General features: G+C 41.2%; 1 protein-coding gene across 3 annotated transcripts in view; it reads right to left on the reverse strand.

Moving 5' to 3' along the window:
• The window catches only part of ZFAND6 (zinc finger, AN1-type domain 6), a 139,325-nt gene that overhangs the window by 56,639 nt on the left and 64,042 nt on the right, over positions 1-18,644 (reverse strand). Inside the window, exon 2 of one of the 3 annotated variants that reach the window (XM_015419253.1) lies at positions 8,286-8,440. The exons of the other annotated variants lie outside the window; for them this stretch is intronic. Coding sequence (XP_015274739.1) covers positions 8,286-8,375 — 90 coding nt within the window. The 5' untranslated portion in view covers positions 8,376-8,440. The remainder of the gene's footprint in view (positions 1-8,285; positions 8,441-18,644) is intronic. 3 annotated transcript variants of the gene reach the window in all.

Genomic DNA, 18,644 nt, shown 5'->3' on the forward strand with positions numbered 1-18,644 from the left:
CTGTTTCCCCCCTTTGCTCAGGCCTGGCTTCCACTTCCCTACTTGCCTCTGCTACGCCCCACCTCTGTTTCCCTCACAGCGCAGAGCTACCTGCTCCGGCCAGGCAGCGGAGAGGGGTCTCAGTGCCCTAGCTCCCTGCCTTCCGCTGCCACCATCTTCACAGCAGCCCCCAAAGTTTCAGCCAGGTCGCACCAGAGCTCCCTGCCAGGTTGGAGGGTGAGGAGGCCAACGTCAGTCAGGTGCAGGTGGCCAGCCACTCGCCAAGCAGATGGGGTCCGGCACCATGGAGAAGAGGGTGCCCAACGAGCAGGGCAAGGCCCAGATCCAGAAGCTCCACGGCCCCTGCACTGGTTCACCAAGTGCCTGGCCCAGGCCAGGGGAAATGCATCCCGGGGAGACACGCCTGTAGGCTCCTTTCTAGAGTTCATTGTATTTCCGAACTTCTGGATCTGGGCTCAACAACACAGGGAGTGAGTTGAGCTCGCTCCTCTACCCTCTGTTCCTAAACTTTCCCTAGGCTGTTTCCAATGCCTCAAATTCTCTCCTGAAGAGAGAGGTTTGGCAGGGGACTTTCTAGTTTTAAGCCCTGAGGAGTGGTGATTCCTCGGGCTTAGCTAGGTGTCCTGAAGCAAGAAAGTTCCTTAGGAGCCCTGACAAGACCTTTGAGTCACGCTGAGCACAAGAGGAGCCCAGCTGATTCCACAGAATCGGAAGAAGACAACCCCTTAACATGTGGACAAGAACATAAGCTAAGTAACTTTAAATAATAACAAAAACTCACCCAAACTAGGTCCCAAGGGAGGGGTGTGATCCATGCCAATGGAAGGTCTCTGTTTGAAACCCAATTGAAATATAGAAGCGGCTAGTGAAAGGAGAGGAGTTTATAGGAGATGAAGAAGAATCAATTCTGACTAGGGGGACAGGAGAAAGAAATAGAAGCAGTCCTATGTACTTGAAACTGCAAAAGGTTTTCTTTTCTTTCTCTCCCTTCTTTTTATATGTACAACTTTAAATCCTTCTTGGGAGTGACGATGCACGGCGAGACCAGATCCAGAGACACGGAGAAGTGATGCGGAAGCAACAGGAGCCTGGAAGAGAAGGGTGGGAGCAGAGGAGAAAGTCGGAGGAGGCTGAAAGCAGAGGTGTTGACATTGCATCTTTGGCTAAGACCAGATCAGGAGGCACGGAGAAGTGACGCGGCAGCGACAGGACCCCTGAGAAGACGGGAGCGGAGGAGAAAGCTGGAGGTGGCTGAAAGCAAAGATGGTGATGTCACGTTAGTGGGCGGCACGTATGGCGGCAAGAATCAGTTGACAGAGACAGAAATAAATGGAGATGTCACTCGCTGGAATTATCAAGTGGAGACTGTTTATCGGATAATAGAGAGAAAATAAGGAAATAAACGTTATGGAAGAGGGAGGAGAAAATAATCCTTAGCAATAGTAAATTAGGAATTAATAGTTGATGAATAAAGAGATGAAATATAATAGATCATAATGGATTAAGTATACACAATTGAAATAAAATAAAATATGCGGGAAAAGAGCAAAGAAAATATAAGCACAAAATACTTGAATAGGAAGAATATGAGAAAATAAATAATTTGGAGCCTACTCTATGGCCTCAGGTTTTTCGGCTAGTAGGAAACCATCACTATCCTCACCAGAGCAGTTAGGAAATACAAGCCAACTCAAAAATAGCAATATGAGCATAGCCCAAATCACTATGAAAGACCTAAACAAACTGATCCAAGAAAGCATTGCCCAAGCAGTAAAGCAAACAGTTGAAATGACTGTACCCAATCTAATTAAAAATGAAATAGATCCTCTACGTGTTAAAATGGACAAAATAACAACACAAATTAAAACTGAAACAGAGGAGATTAAGAAACAGATATTAGATAATAAGCAAGAAATAATGAAAATGTCTTCTAATCAGGAAAAATTTAAGGAAAAATTACAAGATTTGGATTTTGAAGTTCAAGAATTAAAGACTAAAAATGAAAAAATTGAGGATACTCTCATTAATTTTGAAATGGACAAGGCAGTGCTAATAATAAGGTGCCAAAACATACCAGAGAATATAGAAAAAAATCTGAAAGAAGAATTAACACAAAGCCAAGCTGAACAATTGAAAGTAGGCACAAAAGAGGAAATAGGGAATGAAATTGAAGCTCTGTATAGGAGAAATGCCGCATATGCGAGGAAGCATAAAGTACCTAGGGAAGTCCATATTAAATTTTATAAGAAAGAGATGAAAGAGAAAATACTTAAAGCCACGTATGAAAACAAAGTTACCATTCATGGAGAAGAAATCAGATTTTTTAAAGAAGTCCCTTGGAGAGTAAGGGAGAGAAGGGCTTCTTATTTAACACTGACGAATCTTTTGAGAAACAATGGAATTGTGTTTATATGGCTGATCCCAGAAGGAGTGCTCTTCACTTATGATAGTAAAAGGCAGAGGATAGACTCAATATTTAGAGTTGAACATTTTCTTGATAATTATGGTGAAGAACTAGGGCTTCAAAGAGAAGGAGAAGAAGAAGCGAGAGAGGAAGAAACGGGTTCAGAGGAGGAAACTACTGAACAAGAGAAGGGAAAAAGTAAAGGCGCCGCTTCCAAGAGAGGGAAGAAAAAACCTAGTAAGATAACTTATCAGATTTTAACTAGATTCAAATACAAGAATAGAGGAAGGAGTAACAAAAATAAACATGATACCGCATAAAAAGACTAAACTTTTATCCATAAAAATAAATGGGCTGAATAGCCCACAATAAAGAAGGAAGACATTTCATCAAATAGGTAAAAACCAAGTGGATATTATATGCCTACAAGAGACCCACATAAGGCAAAAAAAATATTAAACATCTGATATGTAAAAAACTGGGTAATGCTTTTATAGCTTTAGATCAAAAGAAAAAACAAGGTGTAGTGACTTATGTGAAAGATTACCTAAACCCAAAATTGTTGTATGCTTCAGAAGATGGAAGGATAGTTGTGGTTGTAATTACAAGAAGTGGTAAAGATAGTGAACATATACGCACCAAATCAGAGACAAGAAAACTTTTAAAAAGAACTACAAGCCATATTAAACTTGAAGGAATTGGATAATATTTGTATATTAGGCAATTATAACACCGTACTCGATCCGATAATCGATAGAAAGAGCAATAGGAAAAGTAATAAAACATCTACAGTACTACCAAAAAGTTTTTTCAAAGTAGTGGAAGAATATAGTTTTATTGATGCATGGAGAATTAGAAATCCAGAAAAATTGGATTTTTCATATTACTCATCAAGGCATAATTCCTGGTCACGGATTGATATGGTATGGATAACATCTAAGATGATAAATGATTTATTAGACTGTGAAATAATGGCTAATACATTTGCAGATCATAGTCCTCTCTTGTTGACCTTAAAAGATGAACAAAAAAAAAGTAGATGTGCTATGAATTTAAGACTTCTTCGCAATCAGGTATTTATTAAAAGAACTAAGGAAGAGATTTTGGACTTCTTTAAAAGAAATATGACACTAGAGACACCGATCGAAGTAGTATGGGATGCATTTAAAGCTTATATCAGAGGTTGGTTCATCAACCAGAATGCATGGAAAAAGAAGCAAGACAAAAAGAAATATGTGCCCTTAGTGGAACAAATTAAGTTGGAAGAAGCCAAAGTCCTAAAATTAAATTAAACTTCCTTCATCATAAAATGAATATACTCCTAAACAGTGAAATAGCAAGGAAAATCGAATTTACTAAACAATACTATTTTGAAAATATAAATAAACCCAATAGATGGTTATCTTATAAGCTTCGGCAAGAAAGAGAAAAACGCTTCATTATAAAATTAAGAAATGAAAAAGGTGAAGAAAAATATAAGATACAAGAACTCAGAAATATAGTGGAAAGATACTATAAAGAGTTATACTATCAAGAACACCAGGACGAGCATCAGATCCTAGAATATTTAGAAAAAGGAAATTACACTAAATTTAATGAACAGCATAAGAAGATTCTGAATGATCCAATCACAATGTGTGAGATGGTAGAAGCAATTAAGAAGCAAAAAAAGAAAAAGGCAACTGGTCCAGATGGTATAACGGTGGAATTTTATCAGATTTTTCAAGAACAAATAGATGCTCCTTTAAAAGAATTCTTCAAAAAATAGGGAAAGCAGAAAAGACACTAGATTCATGGAACCATGCACTAATTACGTTAATACATAAACCTAATTCTGAGGGAAGTGATATTAAAAAGTATAGACATATACCCCTCCTAAATGCAGACTACAAAATATTTGCTAGTATATTAGCTCACAGACTGAAAAAGGTTTTGTCTCAAACTATACATCAAGACCAGATGGGCTTCCTACCAAAGAGACAAATGAAAAATAATTTGCGGGTAGTTATTGACGTATTAGAATATTATGAATCTCACCCTGAAAAAGAGAATGTTCTAATGTTTCTTGATGCCGAAAAAGCTTTTGATAACCTATCGTGGAACTTTTTGCTGCAGAAACTAGACTTATTGGACTGTGGATACCAATTTTTAACAATGATTAAGGCAATCTATAAAACCAAATTTGCTAAAGTCCTAGTAAATGGAGATGTAACTAATAACATAGAAATACAGAAAGGATCGAGATAAGATTGTCCATTATCTCCACTATTGTTTATTTTTGCATTGGAATCTCTGAACAATTCTATACGAGGTAATGACCAGATATATGGATTAAAAATAAGAGGGGAGGAATTCAAATTGCTGGCACTCATGGATGATCTTTTATTTATTGTGGAGAATCCTATAACATCTATTAACCTTCTGATAGAAACAATTAAAACTTATGGTAGAGTAGCTGGCCTTAAAATAAAGAAAACTAAGTTTTTGTCCAAAAATTGCCTACCGGATACTGTACAAGAAATTCAAAAAATAACGTCAATGGAAATAGTGAAAAAATTGAAATATTTGGGTATAAATCTAACTAACAAATGTAGTTCTTTAATAGATGATAATTACTATGAGTTGTTAGAAGAAATTAAAAACAATATTTCGAGATGGAAGGACATACCTTTATCCATTATGGGCAAAATTGCAGTGATAAAGATGAATATATTACCAAGATTTTTATTCTTAGCCCAAGATATTCCTATACTGAAAAGATCACATTTTTTGTAGAAATAGATAGAATGACTAGAAAATTTATATGGCACCCAAAAAGGTCAAGAATAAAATGAAAAGTACTTCAAGATAGAAAAGATAAAGGGGGAATAGACGTTCCTAATTGGGAATTATACTATCAAGCGGCGTCTTTAGTTTGGATAAAAGATTGGATTACTTTGGAAGATGCTAGAATTTTTGCACTAGAAGGTCATGATCTTCACATGGGTTGGCACTCTTATGTATGGTATGAAAAAGAGAAAATACATTCGTACTTTAATCGTCATATACTAAGAGGAGCCTTAAATAAAAATTTGGAAGGATATAAAAGAGAGATTTTATAGGAAAACACTGAGGTGGGTCTCTCCTTTAGAGGCATTTATAAAACCTTCACTTATGTCTATGAGCAAAAAAGTAAGCTATCAAATATTGCTTGAAAGAAATGACAAATTAAAAACAGAAGAGAAATTATTACATGAGTACCAAATTAGTTTATCATGGTGGGAACGCACAGTATTGCAAGATAGGTATGGTAAAGATATGTTAAGAGGTTTTGAGGATGGGAATAACCAATTTAAGATTTGGCTGTCATCAAGTGATAAATTAATTCAGAAACTCTATAGATTTTTATTGGAGGTCTATGAGTATGATGAAACTATTAAGACTACAATTATTTCATGGATGAAAGACATGGGGAAAAATATAGAAATAGAACAATGGACCAAAATATGGAAATCTGTAAAATATATGAAAGCGGTATCGTATAAGGAAAAAATATATAAAATGTTCCACCAGTGGTATTGGTCCCCGGAAAAAATAGCAAAGTGTTATACTAATACATCCGATTTATGTTGGAAATGTAAAACGAATGTAGGGACCTTTTACCACATGTGGTGGAAATGTAGCAAAATACAAAAATACTGGAAAATGGTACACAAAATAATTCTAGAAATTCTGAATGTAGATGTTTTGTTAACACCTGAGGTATATTTAATTCCAAATGGCTATTAAGTTGTTGTTGCTGTTGTTGTTGTTGTTGTTCAGTCGCACAGTCGAGTCCGACTCTTTGCAACCCCACGGACCAGATCACGCCAGGCCTTCCTGTCTTCCGCCATCCTATGAAGTTTGCTCTCTTTTTTTGCTATTTTTGTTTTTGCTATTAAGTACATGATGTATATTTAATAACATGTGTCATAACGGCTGCTCGAATATTGTTGGCAAAAACCTGGAAACTAGATAAAATACCCTCAAAGAGGACTTAATACTTAAATGGTTAGAACGAACTTGCACAAATGGATAACTTGAGTTTATTGCTTCAAGATAAAGATAAGAAAATACAAAATATAAGATGGTCAAGAGTCTACAACTGGATACAGCATGTAATAGATCTATAGACTCTTTATTTTATGTAATCTAAAAGCTTGGAAAGTTTGCTTTCTTTTTGAAAATGTGAAAAATAAACATGTTAGAGTTCATTGTATTTGCTTCTACAACGGGCTTTCCTACTAGTAAGAACATAAAACAGGAAGAAACAAAACACAGAGATGAAAAATACCACACAAAGGAAAACCAGAAAAACTGGATTGAGTACCAGCTCTGCTGGTTACCAGCTTCTCCTTAAAGAGAAAAACAGAACACAACACCAAGGATATACAGCTCCTGAATATTCTGTGCACTTTCAAAAAAAGGTGTTAGTGTAGGGTGCATATATTTTTGAAAAATTAAGCTATAATTAGAAGTTAATCAAGTAGTAAAATGAACGGGTATTACTCAGGCCAAACTAAATATCATTAAGCAGACAGATGCAGAAGTCTCTCCCAAAGTTGGCTGGGGTTTTAAATGAAAAGCAGCTGTGGTGGAATGGGGAGGGAGGCACTATATCCCACAACCTGCAGTTACAACAAAGCTCACAAAATGGGACCTTCTGGCCTCAGCATACTAAACTGACTCAAATTCTGTTCCTAGGATCAGAGGAATCTCAAGGACTCTAACCTTAACTCCTCAACCTCCCTTTATGACATTTTATTTAGCGGTATCATTCCAACCTCTAATCATGCAGACATGTTAGCTTCTAGATTGCAGAAGCCATCAGTGATGGTTGCATTTAGGAGGATTAGGCCTAAATCTCAGGGTTTATAATCTTGGTGGGGGGTGGGGAATCATGTTCTCAGCATACAGCTAAACTGTAGCAGTATTTTAGCACAGACATGCTGTACTGCATCCTATGAATAACTGTTTCCCATACTGCTTGTTTAGGATGTGGCTAGACAAGAGACAACTCAGGGCAACATTAGCCTGTGTTTTTTCCCCCTGCTGTCAACAACCAGAGATCCAAGGCAATCAAACATATGGCACAATGTCATCACCATATTATGCAGAAAGCAGATATTACTGGGGAGAGGAGATGTACAGTGGAGGCACCAGCTCTGTATCTCTTGCAATGCATAGTGAAATCTAAAGACAGCTCGAGATCTATTCATGTAGATTGCATCTGAATCTTATTTCAATGCAGAGAGAGTGTCAGCTATGCTGCCACAGCAGGTGGAAGGGGGGGGGAGGCTGATGTAATGTCTGTTGTTGTGCTGGAATCTTAACTTTAATTTTTCCTCACCTCATCTTATCTGCTAGTGTATGCCTGTGACCTTGGTACCATGCTGGTGGTGCTTTCTCTGGGAACGTAGACCTGTTAGCTTAGGCAGGCTCCAGCCTAATCCCTGATTGGCTCAGACCCATCAGGGAACCCTATTTTGAAGTGTGTGTATCTTCTTCTTTCACGGGCTTGTAGTTAGTTCTGACACAGAATGTATGCACAGATGAACTGCCTTTACTGTACTCAATAAACTTGAATCTTCTGAAGGAACGTTGTTGAGAACTGATTGCTGCAGGACTCTGACAGAGAGTTACAAATATTTACCTTCATGTTTGCATGAACAGCACCTTAGCTCAGACATTCTCTTTCAGACAGATATGTAGTCTTTGCATATTACATTTTTCTCCTTTTTATTAGCAGAAAAAATTAAATGGGAATATTTTCTAGCACCACATTATTTGGCAGATCTGCAACATTGTCAATCCTACATTATTTATTCAAAAAAGAATGCAGGTTTCAAGTAGCTTAACTTACAGTTATGGTGCACAACAACTGAAGCATCAAGATGTCCATAAGAGAAGTCATAATGGCAACAGCAAGATGCAAATGGCACTCTTCTAGCATTGTTTAAAAACAGCAGCAAGAGGGGGGAGATATAAAATCAGGCATATCCTGTCTCAACCATCCATCTGAAAACAACATTCAGGAGCAAGGTTAGACAAGGAATTAAATGGCTGTGGACCACTACACTGTACAAGTTTAATGTTAAGAAATCATGACAGAGACTGGAAAAAATAGAAAAAAGACTGAAATGCTCTAATAAATCTTACAGGTATGCATGAAACCTCAAAAGCAATGCACTACCCACATGGCTGTTGTCACACTGAAATCTAGTTGCCAACCTCTAGACATGCAGCATTAGCACTCTATGATAGTGCTCACATGGGATCCTGGCCATGTGCAAACCGATGCATGGATAAGGACACCCTGAACCACGCCCGTCGGGTCTTACACATGTTTATTTTATTCGATTTATATCCCACCCTCCCTGCATAGCAGGCTCAGGGCGGGTTCCAGTCATACAGATCTGTAGTACTGCAGATTTACAATTAAAACAAATTATTAATAAATTAATTAAATTCACGAAAATCAATAAAACAGTAAAACATAGAGTGTGCCTCAACAGATAGTATTAATTCTGGCAATGTTATGGTTTCAGTGAATGAATGAATGAATTTATTGTAACAGCGATTAGCCAGCAATAATTATGGTTTCAGTCAGCTTCTAGGACCTGCAGTCACTGAAGGGGGGGGGGCAGATCGAAAGGGATGCCCACTGCCTCAACTGAAAGCCTGGTGGAAGACCTCCATCCACAGGGCCCTGATCTCATAAGGTGGCTCATTCCAGCAGGTGCAGGCCAGGGCCAAAAAAGCCCTGGTCCTAGCTGAGGTGAGTCGGACATCCCTAGGGTCAGGGACTACCAGGAGATACTGGTTTGTAGAATGCAATGTTCTGTGGGGCTCATACGGGGAAAGGCAGTCTGGAAGATATGCAGGCCCCTGGCCATATAGGGCTTTAAAGGTAAGCACCAGCACCTTGAAACGGATCCAGTATTTGATAGGCAGCCAGTGTTCATGCAGCACTGGGCAGATGCGTGCCCGCACAGGCAACAACATCAACACCCACGCTGCAGTGTGTTCTGCACTGGCTGCAACTTCTGAAGCAGAGTCAAGGGCAGCCCCACATATTATATAATAATCTAGTCTGGAAGTAACTGTTGCATGGGTAACCGCAGCCAGGTTTGTGGGGGGGAGGTATGGGGTCAACTGCCTGATCTGCCTCAGATGAAAAAATGCAGACCTGGCAGTGGCGGTTACCTGGGCCTCCATAGTCAGCGAGGCATCCAGGACACCCCTAGGCTCTTTACCTTTGGCACTAGCACCAATGGATCCCTGTAAAAAGCTGGGAGCCCGATACTCAATCCCTGTCCCCCACGACCCAGGGGCAGGACCTCCATCTTCGATGGATTCAATTTCAGTCTGCTCTGCTATAACCATCCAGCCACAGCTTGTAACACCCTGTCCAGATGTTCAGGGGCAGAATTTGGGTGGCCATCCATCAGTAGATAGAGCTGGGTGTCATCTGCATACTGGTGACAACCCAGACCATACCACCAGATAACCTGGGCAAGGGGGCGCATTTAGATGTTGAGTAACATTGGGGAGAGAATCACTACCTGCGCAACCCCACATTCAAGTGAGCGCTGCTAAGACAACTCCCCCCAAGTGCCACCCTCTACCCCCGACCTTGCAGAAAGAAGGCCAGCCACTGTAAGGCTAGTCCCCATATCCCCACATCGGCGAGGCTGTGGGTCAACAAATTATGGTTGACCATATTGAACTATTGAGCCGTTGAGCAGAAAACCACCTAGTATGATCATCGAGCAGCTGTTATAAGAGCCGACGAGCAGAACTATTGTGTTTTAACTATGTATGTTTTATTCTGTATTTATGTGACTTGGAAGCTGCCCTGAGCCTGCTCTGCGGGGAGGGTGGGGTACAAATCTGACAATAAATAAATAAATAAATAAATAAAATAAACACCACTGACAGATCAAGAAGAATCAGCAGCACCAAACCGCCTCAATCAGATGCCTCCTGAGGTCATCCATCAAGGCAACCAACACCAACAGGGCAAAAACCAGACTGGAAGGGATTCAGGATGTTAGCATCCTCCAAGAAAGCCTGGAGATGTGTTGCCACCACCCTCTCCACTACCTTAACCCAGAAATGGTAAGTTAGATACTGGGCAGTAGTTATTAAGGACCATGGGGTCCAAAGATTTTTTTTAGAAGCAGGTGGACCACTGCTTCCTTCAATCTCCCTGGGAAGGTCCCCATTGACAGGGACAAGTTGACAATCTCCCTCAGGGGAGTCCCTACCTCATGGAAGTCCTTATGATCTGTCCATACTTCAAATGGAACACACGCCCTTTCTAGCCAATGGCGCCACGTAGTGAGCACCAACTTAACGGCTGCCGCCTCCTTATTCCAAACTGCCCAATTCCTCTCGGCTCTGGAGAACGTTCTGGACACATAAGCTAGGGGGTGCAACTTGCTGTCATCACCCCTCTGCAAGATGGCCCCCCCATCGCCACATTCAACGCATCAACTTGTAAAATGAAGCCCTTGTTCTCGTTCGGGTGATGCAAAATAGTAAATAACAGTTTCAAGCGTAAATAACAGTTTCCTAACATAAATAACAGTTTCAAGCCCTCGAATGCTTGTTGGCACTCAGGAGTCCACATCAGTTTACTCCCTCCTTTGCGAGCATCTGGACCCTTCCTTTTAGTCTTTAGCAAGTCAGTCAGGGCCGGGTAAGAACACTTGTGCAAAATTGGGGATTAAAGCACGATAAAAATTCACAAATCCTAAGAAACTTGGAGCTGACGCCATGTTTGGGGGGCCTCCCACCCCAGGACATCTTGGACCTTTTTTGGGGTCCATTCCTAGTCCCTGTTGGGTGATTCGATACCCTAAAAAGTCAATCTCAGACTGATGGAATTCACGTTTAGATAGCTTGGTGTACAAATGGTTATTGTAGAGTACAGTTAATACCTCACGTACCAATCTCACATGAGAATCCATGTGTTGCGTGTACACCAACACATCATCGAAATAAACAACCACTCCTTTGAACAGGTATTTATGCAGCCCTTTACCAAGGGTGCTCCTGTAGTTGCTTTCAGGATAGACTCCCTCACATGCCTCTTTGAGAATCTGACCACTATTTCCCAAGGCAGATTATTCTTCTTGATGTACACGGAACAGGACCTGTAGACCACATCCATTTCTCTTGCAAGATATTCCAATTTCAAATCTATAACTGGGGCTAATACTTTACTCAAGAGTGGATTTAGATTCTTGCCTTTTAATTCTGGGACCCCTTGAAACCGGAGGACCAAATTTGCTTTCTCCATTTGCAGCTGTAAAAGTTGTGATTCTTCCGAAGCGTGTTTCTTTTCCAGCTTTTGCACCTTTTTCTTGACTTTTTTAGTGTTGGCGTCCATTTCCTTCACCTTCTCAGCCGTTTGCTCTGTTATTTTTAAAGTCTCAGTCGGAGCTGCTGAGTTGCAAGGTTCTGATTTAGAGTTGTCAGCTGTTGTTTGATGTTAGTCATCTGGTCCAGCAGAGGATGCAAGGAATCTGCCAACATTTTGGATAACTCAGTGACCTCTTCCGGTCGAGGGCTCATGTTCCCCGCTGGTTTCACTTTTGCTAGTTTATCTTTCTCTGCCCTCTTCCCCGCCATCTTTATGGATTGTTTACTTTTATGAAAACTTGCTAAAGTCTCTGAAATTCGCCCATATACTTATCTGCGCTCTGGTAAGCCTCTCAAAACAGATTTCAATGCTTTTTCTTCCGCTCCCCCCTTAGTGTTTCGTTATTTAGTTCATGCGCATGGGAGGGCCCCTCCCCCGCTGGCTTTTCTCGCCATTCCCGGGGGGTAGCTTTCTTTTTAAATTCTCGTATTCTCTTTAACCCGACTCACTGTTCATTGTTGGTAATACGACCTCACTCGGAACACATTCAAAACGTTCGATCGCTGACGCGTGTCTCGGTCAGCGGCTCTAGATCCATATGGACACTCAGCGGCAGGACCGTCAGGGCAGAGGAGCGCCTCAATTCCCCAGCATTGCGCTGGCGAAAAGGTTGTCCCTCAAAAGCCCCATGGCTAGGAGCCTTTTGCCAAGGCTCCGGGGGGGGTGGCGACCCATCACGCGCCCCCCATCCGCTGGTGCACAGATCACATCCCCGGGAGGTCCACCAGTGTGTCGCCATAAACCGGAAGTCTCTGAACTTGGGAACTTCTGAATGCTGCAGTGCCTCCCCTTTATTCTGCATCACTTGGGAGTTGGCCATGTCACTGTTCATGTTCCTTGCATCTTCATTTGAATGTGCATTCACCAGTGACATTTACATTCAAATCATCTTATTCTGTCATAAGTACAGTTTACTTTATTAACATATTTATATCCTGCCTTTCCTTATGGCTCGATGCAGCGGACACATCAAAGCCCTAAGCCAACAGGAAAAAAAGCTCTAGATATCCCCTTTTCCCTAAAAGATCCCAAGAGTTTATACTCCATTAAAAGCCCTGTTGAATAAAATGACTTTGCAGGACTCCAGAGCAGAAACACTTGAGTCCAAAGGCCCTATACAAGGGATCCAGCTGCTCCCATCATCTAATGATACAACTGGTAAATACCTAGCAGAGCAGCTACCAAGGATGCCATCAATTGGACTCAGCTGTACTTTAAGTTGGACTTATCTGCCCTCACAATTAATGTAGTAAAGAGTTCCATACCCACAAGCTAACAGGAGCCACTGAGAACAGCCACAAGCAAATGAGCAACAGCGAGGAGCTGCCCACTTTAAGGCAGTGGTGTTCAGGGAAACGGAAGAGAAACCACACTGGTTGTCCTTCCCAAGCCTCCCCCATCTCAAGATGGCTCTGGCCAAATTAGAGCTTTCCCCCTATTCTTTGGAAAGATGTTTGACTTTTGAGTCACTGGATGGAGTTTTGGAAAACACACAAATGCCATATGACCAGGAGTGAAGCATTCCCTGATATCTTTAGCACTGAATGGAGGGAGGGGGTGATATTGTGTGTGTAGGTATGTGTTCATTCTTCTCAATATATGAACTCAAGGGGGAGAAATGATGAGTCTCAAATTTGTCTAGAAGTTACAGGTATCCATCTTCCGTGGAAGCCATTCCTCTTTATCATAATGGAACAAGTACCAGAGTAAGGAGAGGAAAAGGGAGAAGATATTGAATACACACAACTATTCTTGACATTTTCAGCCTAGGATCAGAGAACTAATCATCCAAGAATAATTCTTTGGTCCTTCATGTAATGCCAGGAAATTCAACTTCAACTGAAGCTGCCTCATACCACAAATCTATCTAGAACAGGACTCTCTGGAGTCCCAGATGCAGGTTTGTTCCAGTCCTGCTACCCAAAGCCCTTCTACTGGCTGGAACTGAAACTGAACCGAACCTTTAGCATGCAAAGCATAGACTTGTGCTTCCCCCCCTGCACACACACCTTGTAATGCTTTGTCTGAAGGTGATATGGCGCTGCTTTCTATTTTTAAACACACTGCATTGAACCTACTAGAACTAAAAATTACATTTCCACCTGGAGGACATTGGAAAGGTCCAAATTTGAGATCAGTGACAGTTGTCACATTTGCCATTTGCTGAGAAATTACCATTTCTACTGTGGAGTTTCAGTTTAAGCAAAGTAGCTTTTAAAACCCTGCAAAGATGATCCTATATGTTAACCCATGGGAAGTATTGCAGCTACTTCCTACTTGACCAGAACTTTCCTGCTCACACCCTCTGAATTTAATCTAGAATCTATGAATAGGAAGGAAAAACTGACTTTGAGACAAGGGGAAAAATAAATCTGGTACATTTCCACATAACTCTTACTTTGAAGAACTAGTTCTGCTGAGACACACAGGTCAGAATGCAAAGAACTACTATGCAACCAGTTCTGCATGACCAACATAACTTTGACTTTGCACTTCCAAACAGCAGCTCTCCCTTCCAAGCAATATGGCAAGCTGCCGCTGAACCAGAGTGGTGCATGCAAAAGCAGTTTGCGGTATGGAACAGAAAAGTTCAAAGTTCTATCTGGCATGCCTCAAGCGGCCATCCCATCTAATGAAATTTGGAGCCAGACTTTATAAAGTCATCTAAAAAGATGATGGTTTTGCCAACATGGACATACTCAAGGATCCCGCGACTGGAGCCTGGACAAATAAAAACTGAGGCAAGAATTGTTCTGGCCTCAGCATTTATTTGGCTTAGGGTAAACAAAAACTCAAAATGTCAAGATTGGTATCAACAGAAATAGATACGTCTAACAGAGCGTAACTTAAAGTATATAGGCTTGACAAACTCTTGACCCAAGATATCAATACTACAAGATCTTTAATTAAGCAAAGGGTCCATGATATTGAACGACAGCAAGACCTAACAAAAAACCTCACATTTTATAATTCCTGAGAAACACAGATATACTATTAATATGGCCCAATATCTAAGAAATGTAGAATATCCCCCTCACAGGAGGGCTTTCACTCTTGCTAGATGCGATGAATTGCCATCTAAGGTAACGGAAGGGAGATATCAGAAGATCCCATACACTGAAAGGATATGTGCATATTCCCTCGGTGAGGTGGAAACATTGGAACATATTTTTATTAATTGTCCCTTCTATAAGGAAGTTAGGGACAAGACAATCCTCCCTATTCTGGAACAGTCTATGCTTCTATCAGATAAAATATCCTCGAATAAATTATTGCTCGATGAAATACCAGCAGTCACTAGGGTGACAGCTAGGTTCTGTGCCCAGGTGATTAAACAGAAGAATAGTTTAAACAAGTGGAGACCCGCAAGAAACTTGCGGGATGGTCATCCCATTCCTCATACCTTTGCTTCCTCCCCTCTACCCCTACCTGTCTCACACTCTTTCTCCCTTCTTGGAGTGGAGCCTAGGGACAGTGAGGCTTGGGGAAGCAAGCAGCCTCAGTAGGGTATAATGCCATAGACTCAACCCTCCAAAGCAGCCATTATATCCAGGGGAACTGATCTCTGTCACCTGAACAACAGTTGTAATTCTGGGTGATCTCCAGCCCTCACCCAGAGGCTGGCAATGGTAGTTCTCATGGAGGGTGGAGTCTATGGAATTATACCAGTCTGAAGTTCCTTCCCTCCTCAAACCCCACCTTCAAATGTCCAGGAATTTCCCAGTCTGGAATTCGCAACCCTATTTCCTTCCCACCCAACAGTCAACCTACCTTTATCTGCCTTTATCTGCCTTCAGCTTTTTGTCTTCCACCCCCCCTCCCCCACAGCCTCTACCATGGAAAATATATTTATATTTTATTTTTATTTATATTTCGATTTATAGCCCGTCCTCCCCACAAAAGCGGGCTTAGGGCGGGTCACAGACAGGTATACGCCCGCACATAAAAACATTTTAAAAACCATTTAAAACATTATACAAAATATAGTCTTTCTCCACAGTGGGGACCAAAGCCCATTATTCTTGCCTCCTTTTTATCTGCACAGCAACCCTGTGAGGTTGGTTAGGCTGAAATTATGTGAGTGGTCCAAAATCACCCAGTCAGCTTCCACCACAAGATGGGGATCTGAACCTGGGTCTTGCAGACCCTACTCTGAAGCTCTAACTGATGCATCGCACTGGCTTTCATAGGGTGGCTGCTGAACAGCAGCAAGCAGCCAGGCCAAGTTCAGTCATGCAAATCAGGTGGTATCATGTCACCCAGAGGGTGCTGCCTAGGGATGCCAGCCTCCAGGTGGGATCTGGGGATCCCCTGGAATTACTGCTCAGCTCCAGACTACTGCGATAACTTCCCCTGGAGAAGGGTGGACTCTAGGGCATTATACCCACTGAGGTCCCTGTCCTCCCCAGGCTCCACCCACAAATTTCCAGGAGTTTCCCGATCTGGAGCTGGCAACCCTAACACCCCCCATCCCCTGCCAGTGCCCGGGGGGGACCTGGCAACCCTAGAAATAAGTATCCGCACACACAAAAACCCCTCTGGGAAATGGTATAAGGATAGGAGCTTCGCTCTCTGATGTAGATTTGAGGAGCTAACATACTAATGTATGTATAATAATTTTTATTAATATATTTTATTGCTGGATTATAACCTGGATGTACATTTTAGTAGTATATTTATGGCAGATTTGTATTTTATCCTTAGCTATGTGTAAAACTTTTTTATCTGGTCTATGACTGTTATAATAAACTATGACTATGATTACTCAAGGAGCAAATCAGATGTTTAGATCAATTGAGCAGTCAGACTTTAGCACAGCCATTAATTAAATGCTTTAATGTTTTAAATGCTTTACATTGTTTTATTAGACTGATTTATATTGTTATTTATTAACTCTTGATTTATTTTAAAGATTGTATTGCGTTTGTTGTTGTTAGTCGCCCTGAGCCCACTTGTGGGAAGAGCAGGATATAAATCGAAATAATAAATAAATAGTCTGGGAGAATCAGGTTTGATTCCCCACTCCTCCACATGTAGCTGCTGGTGTGACCTTGGGTCAGTTATAAGTTCTTTCACAGCTGTTCTCTTACGAACAAGTTTCGAAAGAGCTCTCTCAGCCCCACCTACCTCACAGGGTGTCTGTTGTGGTGAGAGGAAGGGAAAAAAGATTGTAAGATGCTCTGGGACTCTGGGTAGTGAAGGGTGGAGTATAAATCCAATCTCTTCTTCTTCCTCTCCAGGCTAAACATACCCAGCTCCTTCAACCTTTCCTCAACTTGGTCTCCAAACCCCTCACCATCTTCATTGCCCTCCTCTGGACAAGTTCCTGCTTGTCTGCATCCTTCTTAAATTGTGGTGTCCAAAACTGAACACAATACTCTAAGTGAGGTCTAACCAGAGCAGAGTAAAGCGATACCATCACTTCGCATCTGAACGCTATAGTTCTGATGATACAGCCCAAAATCACATTTGCCTTTTCAGCCACTGCATCACACTGCTGACTCTTTTTTTTTTTTGCTCCCCAATGGGGATTTTTTAATTGCAGTTTTATTAAAACTACAAACTATAACATAAATAAGGGAGGGGACTATTGACTAAAAACCCAAGAGAGGAGATCTTCTAATCAGCTTAAATACACATCTAGTCTTAATCATATTAATCTCATTACAAACTGAGTCACATATTCTGTTAACTTTTCCCACATCTGAAATTTAACTGATATCAGGAAATACCCCAAATCATCTTAATTCAACATTTTTCAAAGGCACAATTCAGAGTCCTTCAGCCTTCACTTCTTCTTGTCCAGTCTCTTCCGCAACTTATAAGGACTTTTAGGAGCTGCTGCCCCTTTCTCACAGAGAGTCCTCTCCGGAAGAACCCGAGTCCAGCTCGCCGCTGGACTTGCTGTCCCCTTCTTTTTCTTCCTCCTCTGGCCCTCCCAGCTGGACTCTTAAAAATTCTCTCGCTTTCAAAACAGAGTCAATCTTTTCTTTTTTATCCTTAATTTTGAAGGTGACGCCTTCTGGAATTAAAAAGGACAAAGAAGAAAAAAGAGGGGGAAGGGGGGGAAGGGGGGGAACTGAACCTAAACCTAGAATAGAAAAGGGCCAACTCTAAAAATCTAATCATGAAATATACAAAAATATATATGTGTGTTTATTCAACATAAATTAAAATAACAAACAAGGGCCCATTCATACCTCATACAAAACTATAAAAACATACAAGGGCTAATAAGATAGACCTAATAAGATAGACCTAACGCGTTTCGGCCTTTACAGGCCTTCCTCAGAGGTCTAATACATACAGAACATATTGGCTGATGTGCAAAAATACATACAATTCTACATACACAAAATATGGAATAAGGACCAGAAATGAGTTGGGGTACATCTCTGCCAGGACCTGGACCAGGTGCGGGGACGATATTGTTGCCTCGCAGAAGATGAGACACCTAGCGCTCGAGATGCTTTAATGCTCTTATCCAACTCTTGTAGAGTCAGTCGTTGCATTGAAAAGCCCCAGGCCATTGAAGGGGAGGTCTTCCACATAAGATCTGATGTCTAATGGGAGAGTTGTGTTGCAAAGCCAGGAATGTCTCCTGAGAGCTATTGCAGAAGCCATGGTTCTTGAAGATGCCTCGAGGACATGTTTGGTAGTGTTGAGCTGTTGTTTTGCCAACACCATGCCTTCCTTTTGTAAGAGTCTGGCTGCCTGAAGTTTATCGTCTGGGAGATGGCTGACAAAAGGATTACTTCTACCTTCTCCTTCCATATCCTGCATACTATCCTG

This window comes from Gekko japonicus, unplaced genomic scaffold (genome assembly GCF_001447785.1).
Source record: "Gekko japonicus isolate JY-2015 unplaced genomic scaffold, Gekko_japonicus_V1.1 scaffold111, whole genome shotgun sequence".
In the NCBI taxonomy this organism is placed as follows: domain Eukaryota; kingdom Metazoa; phylum Chordata; class Lepidosauria; order Squamata; family Gekkonidae; genus Gekko; species Gekko japonicus.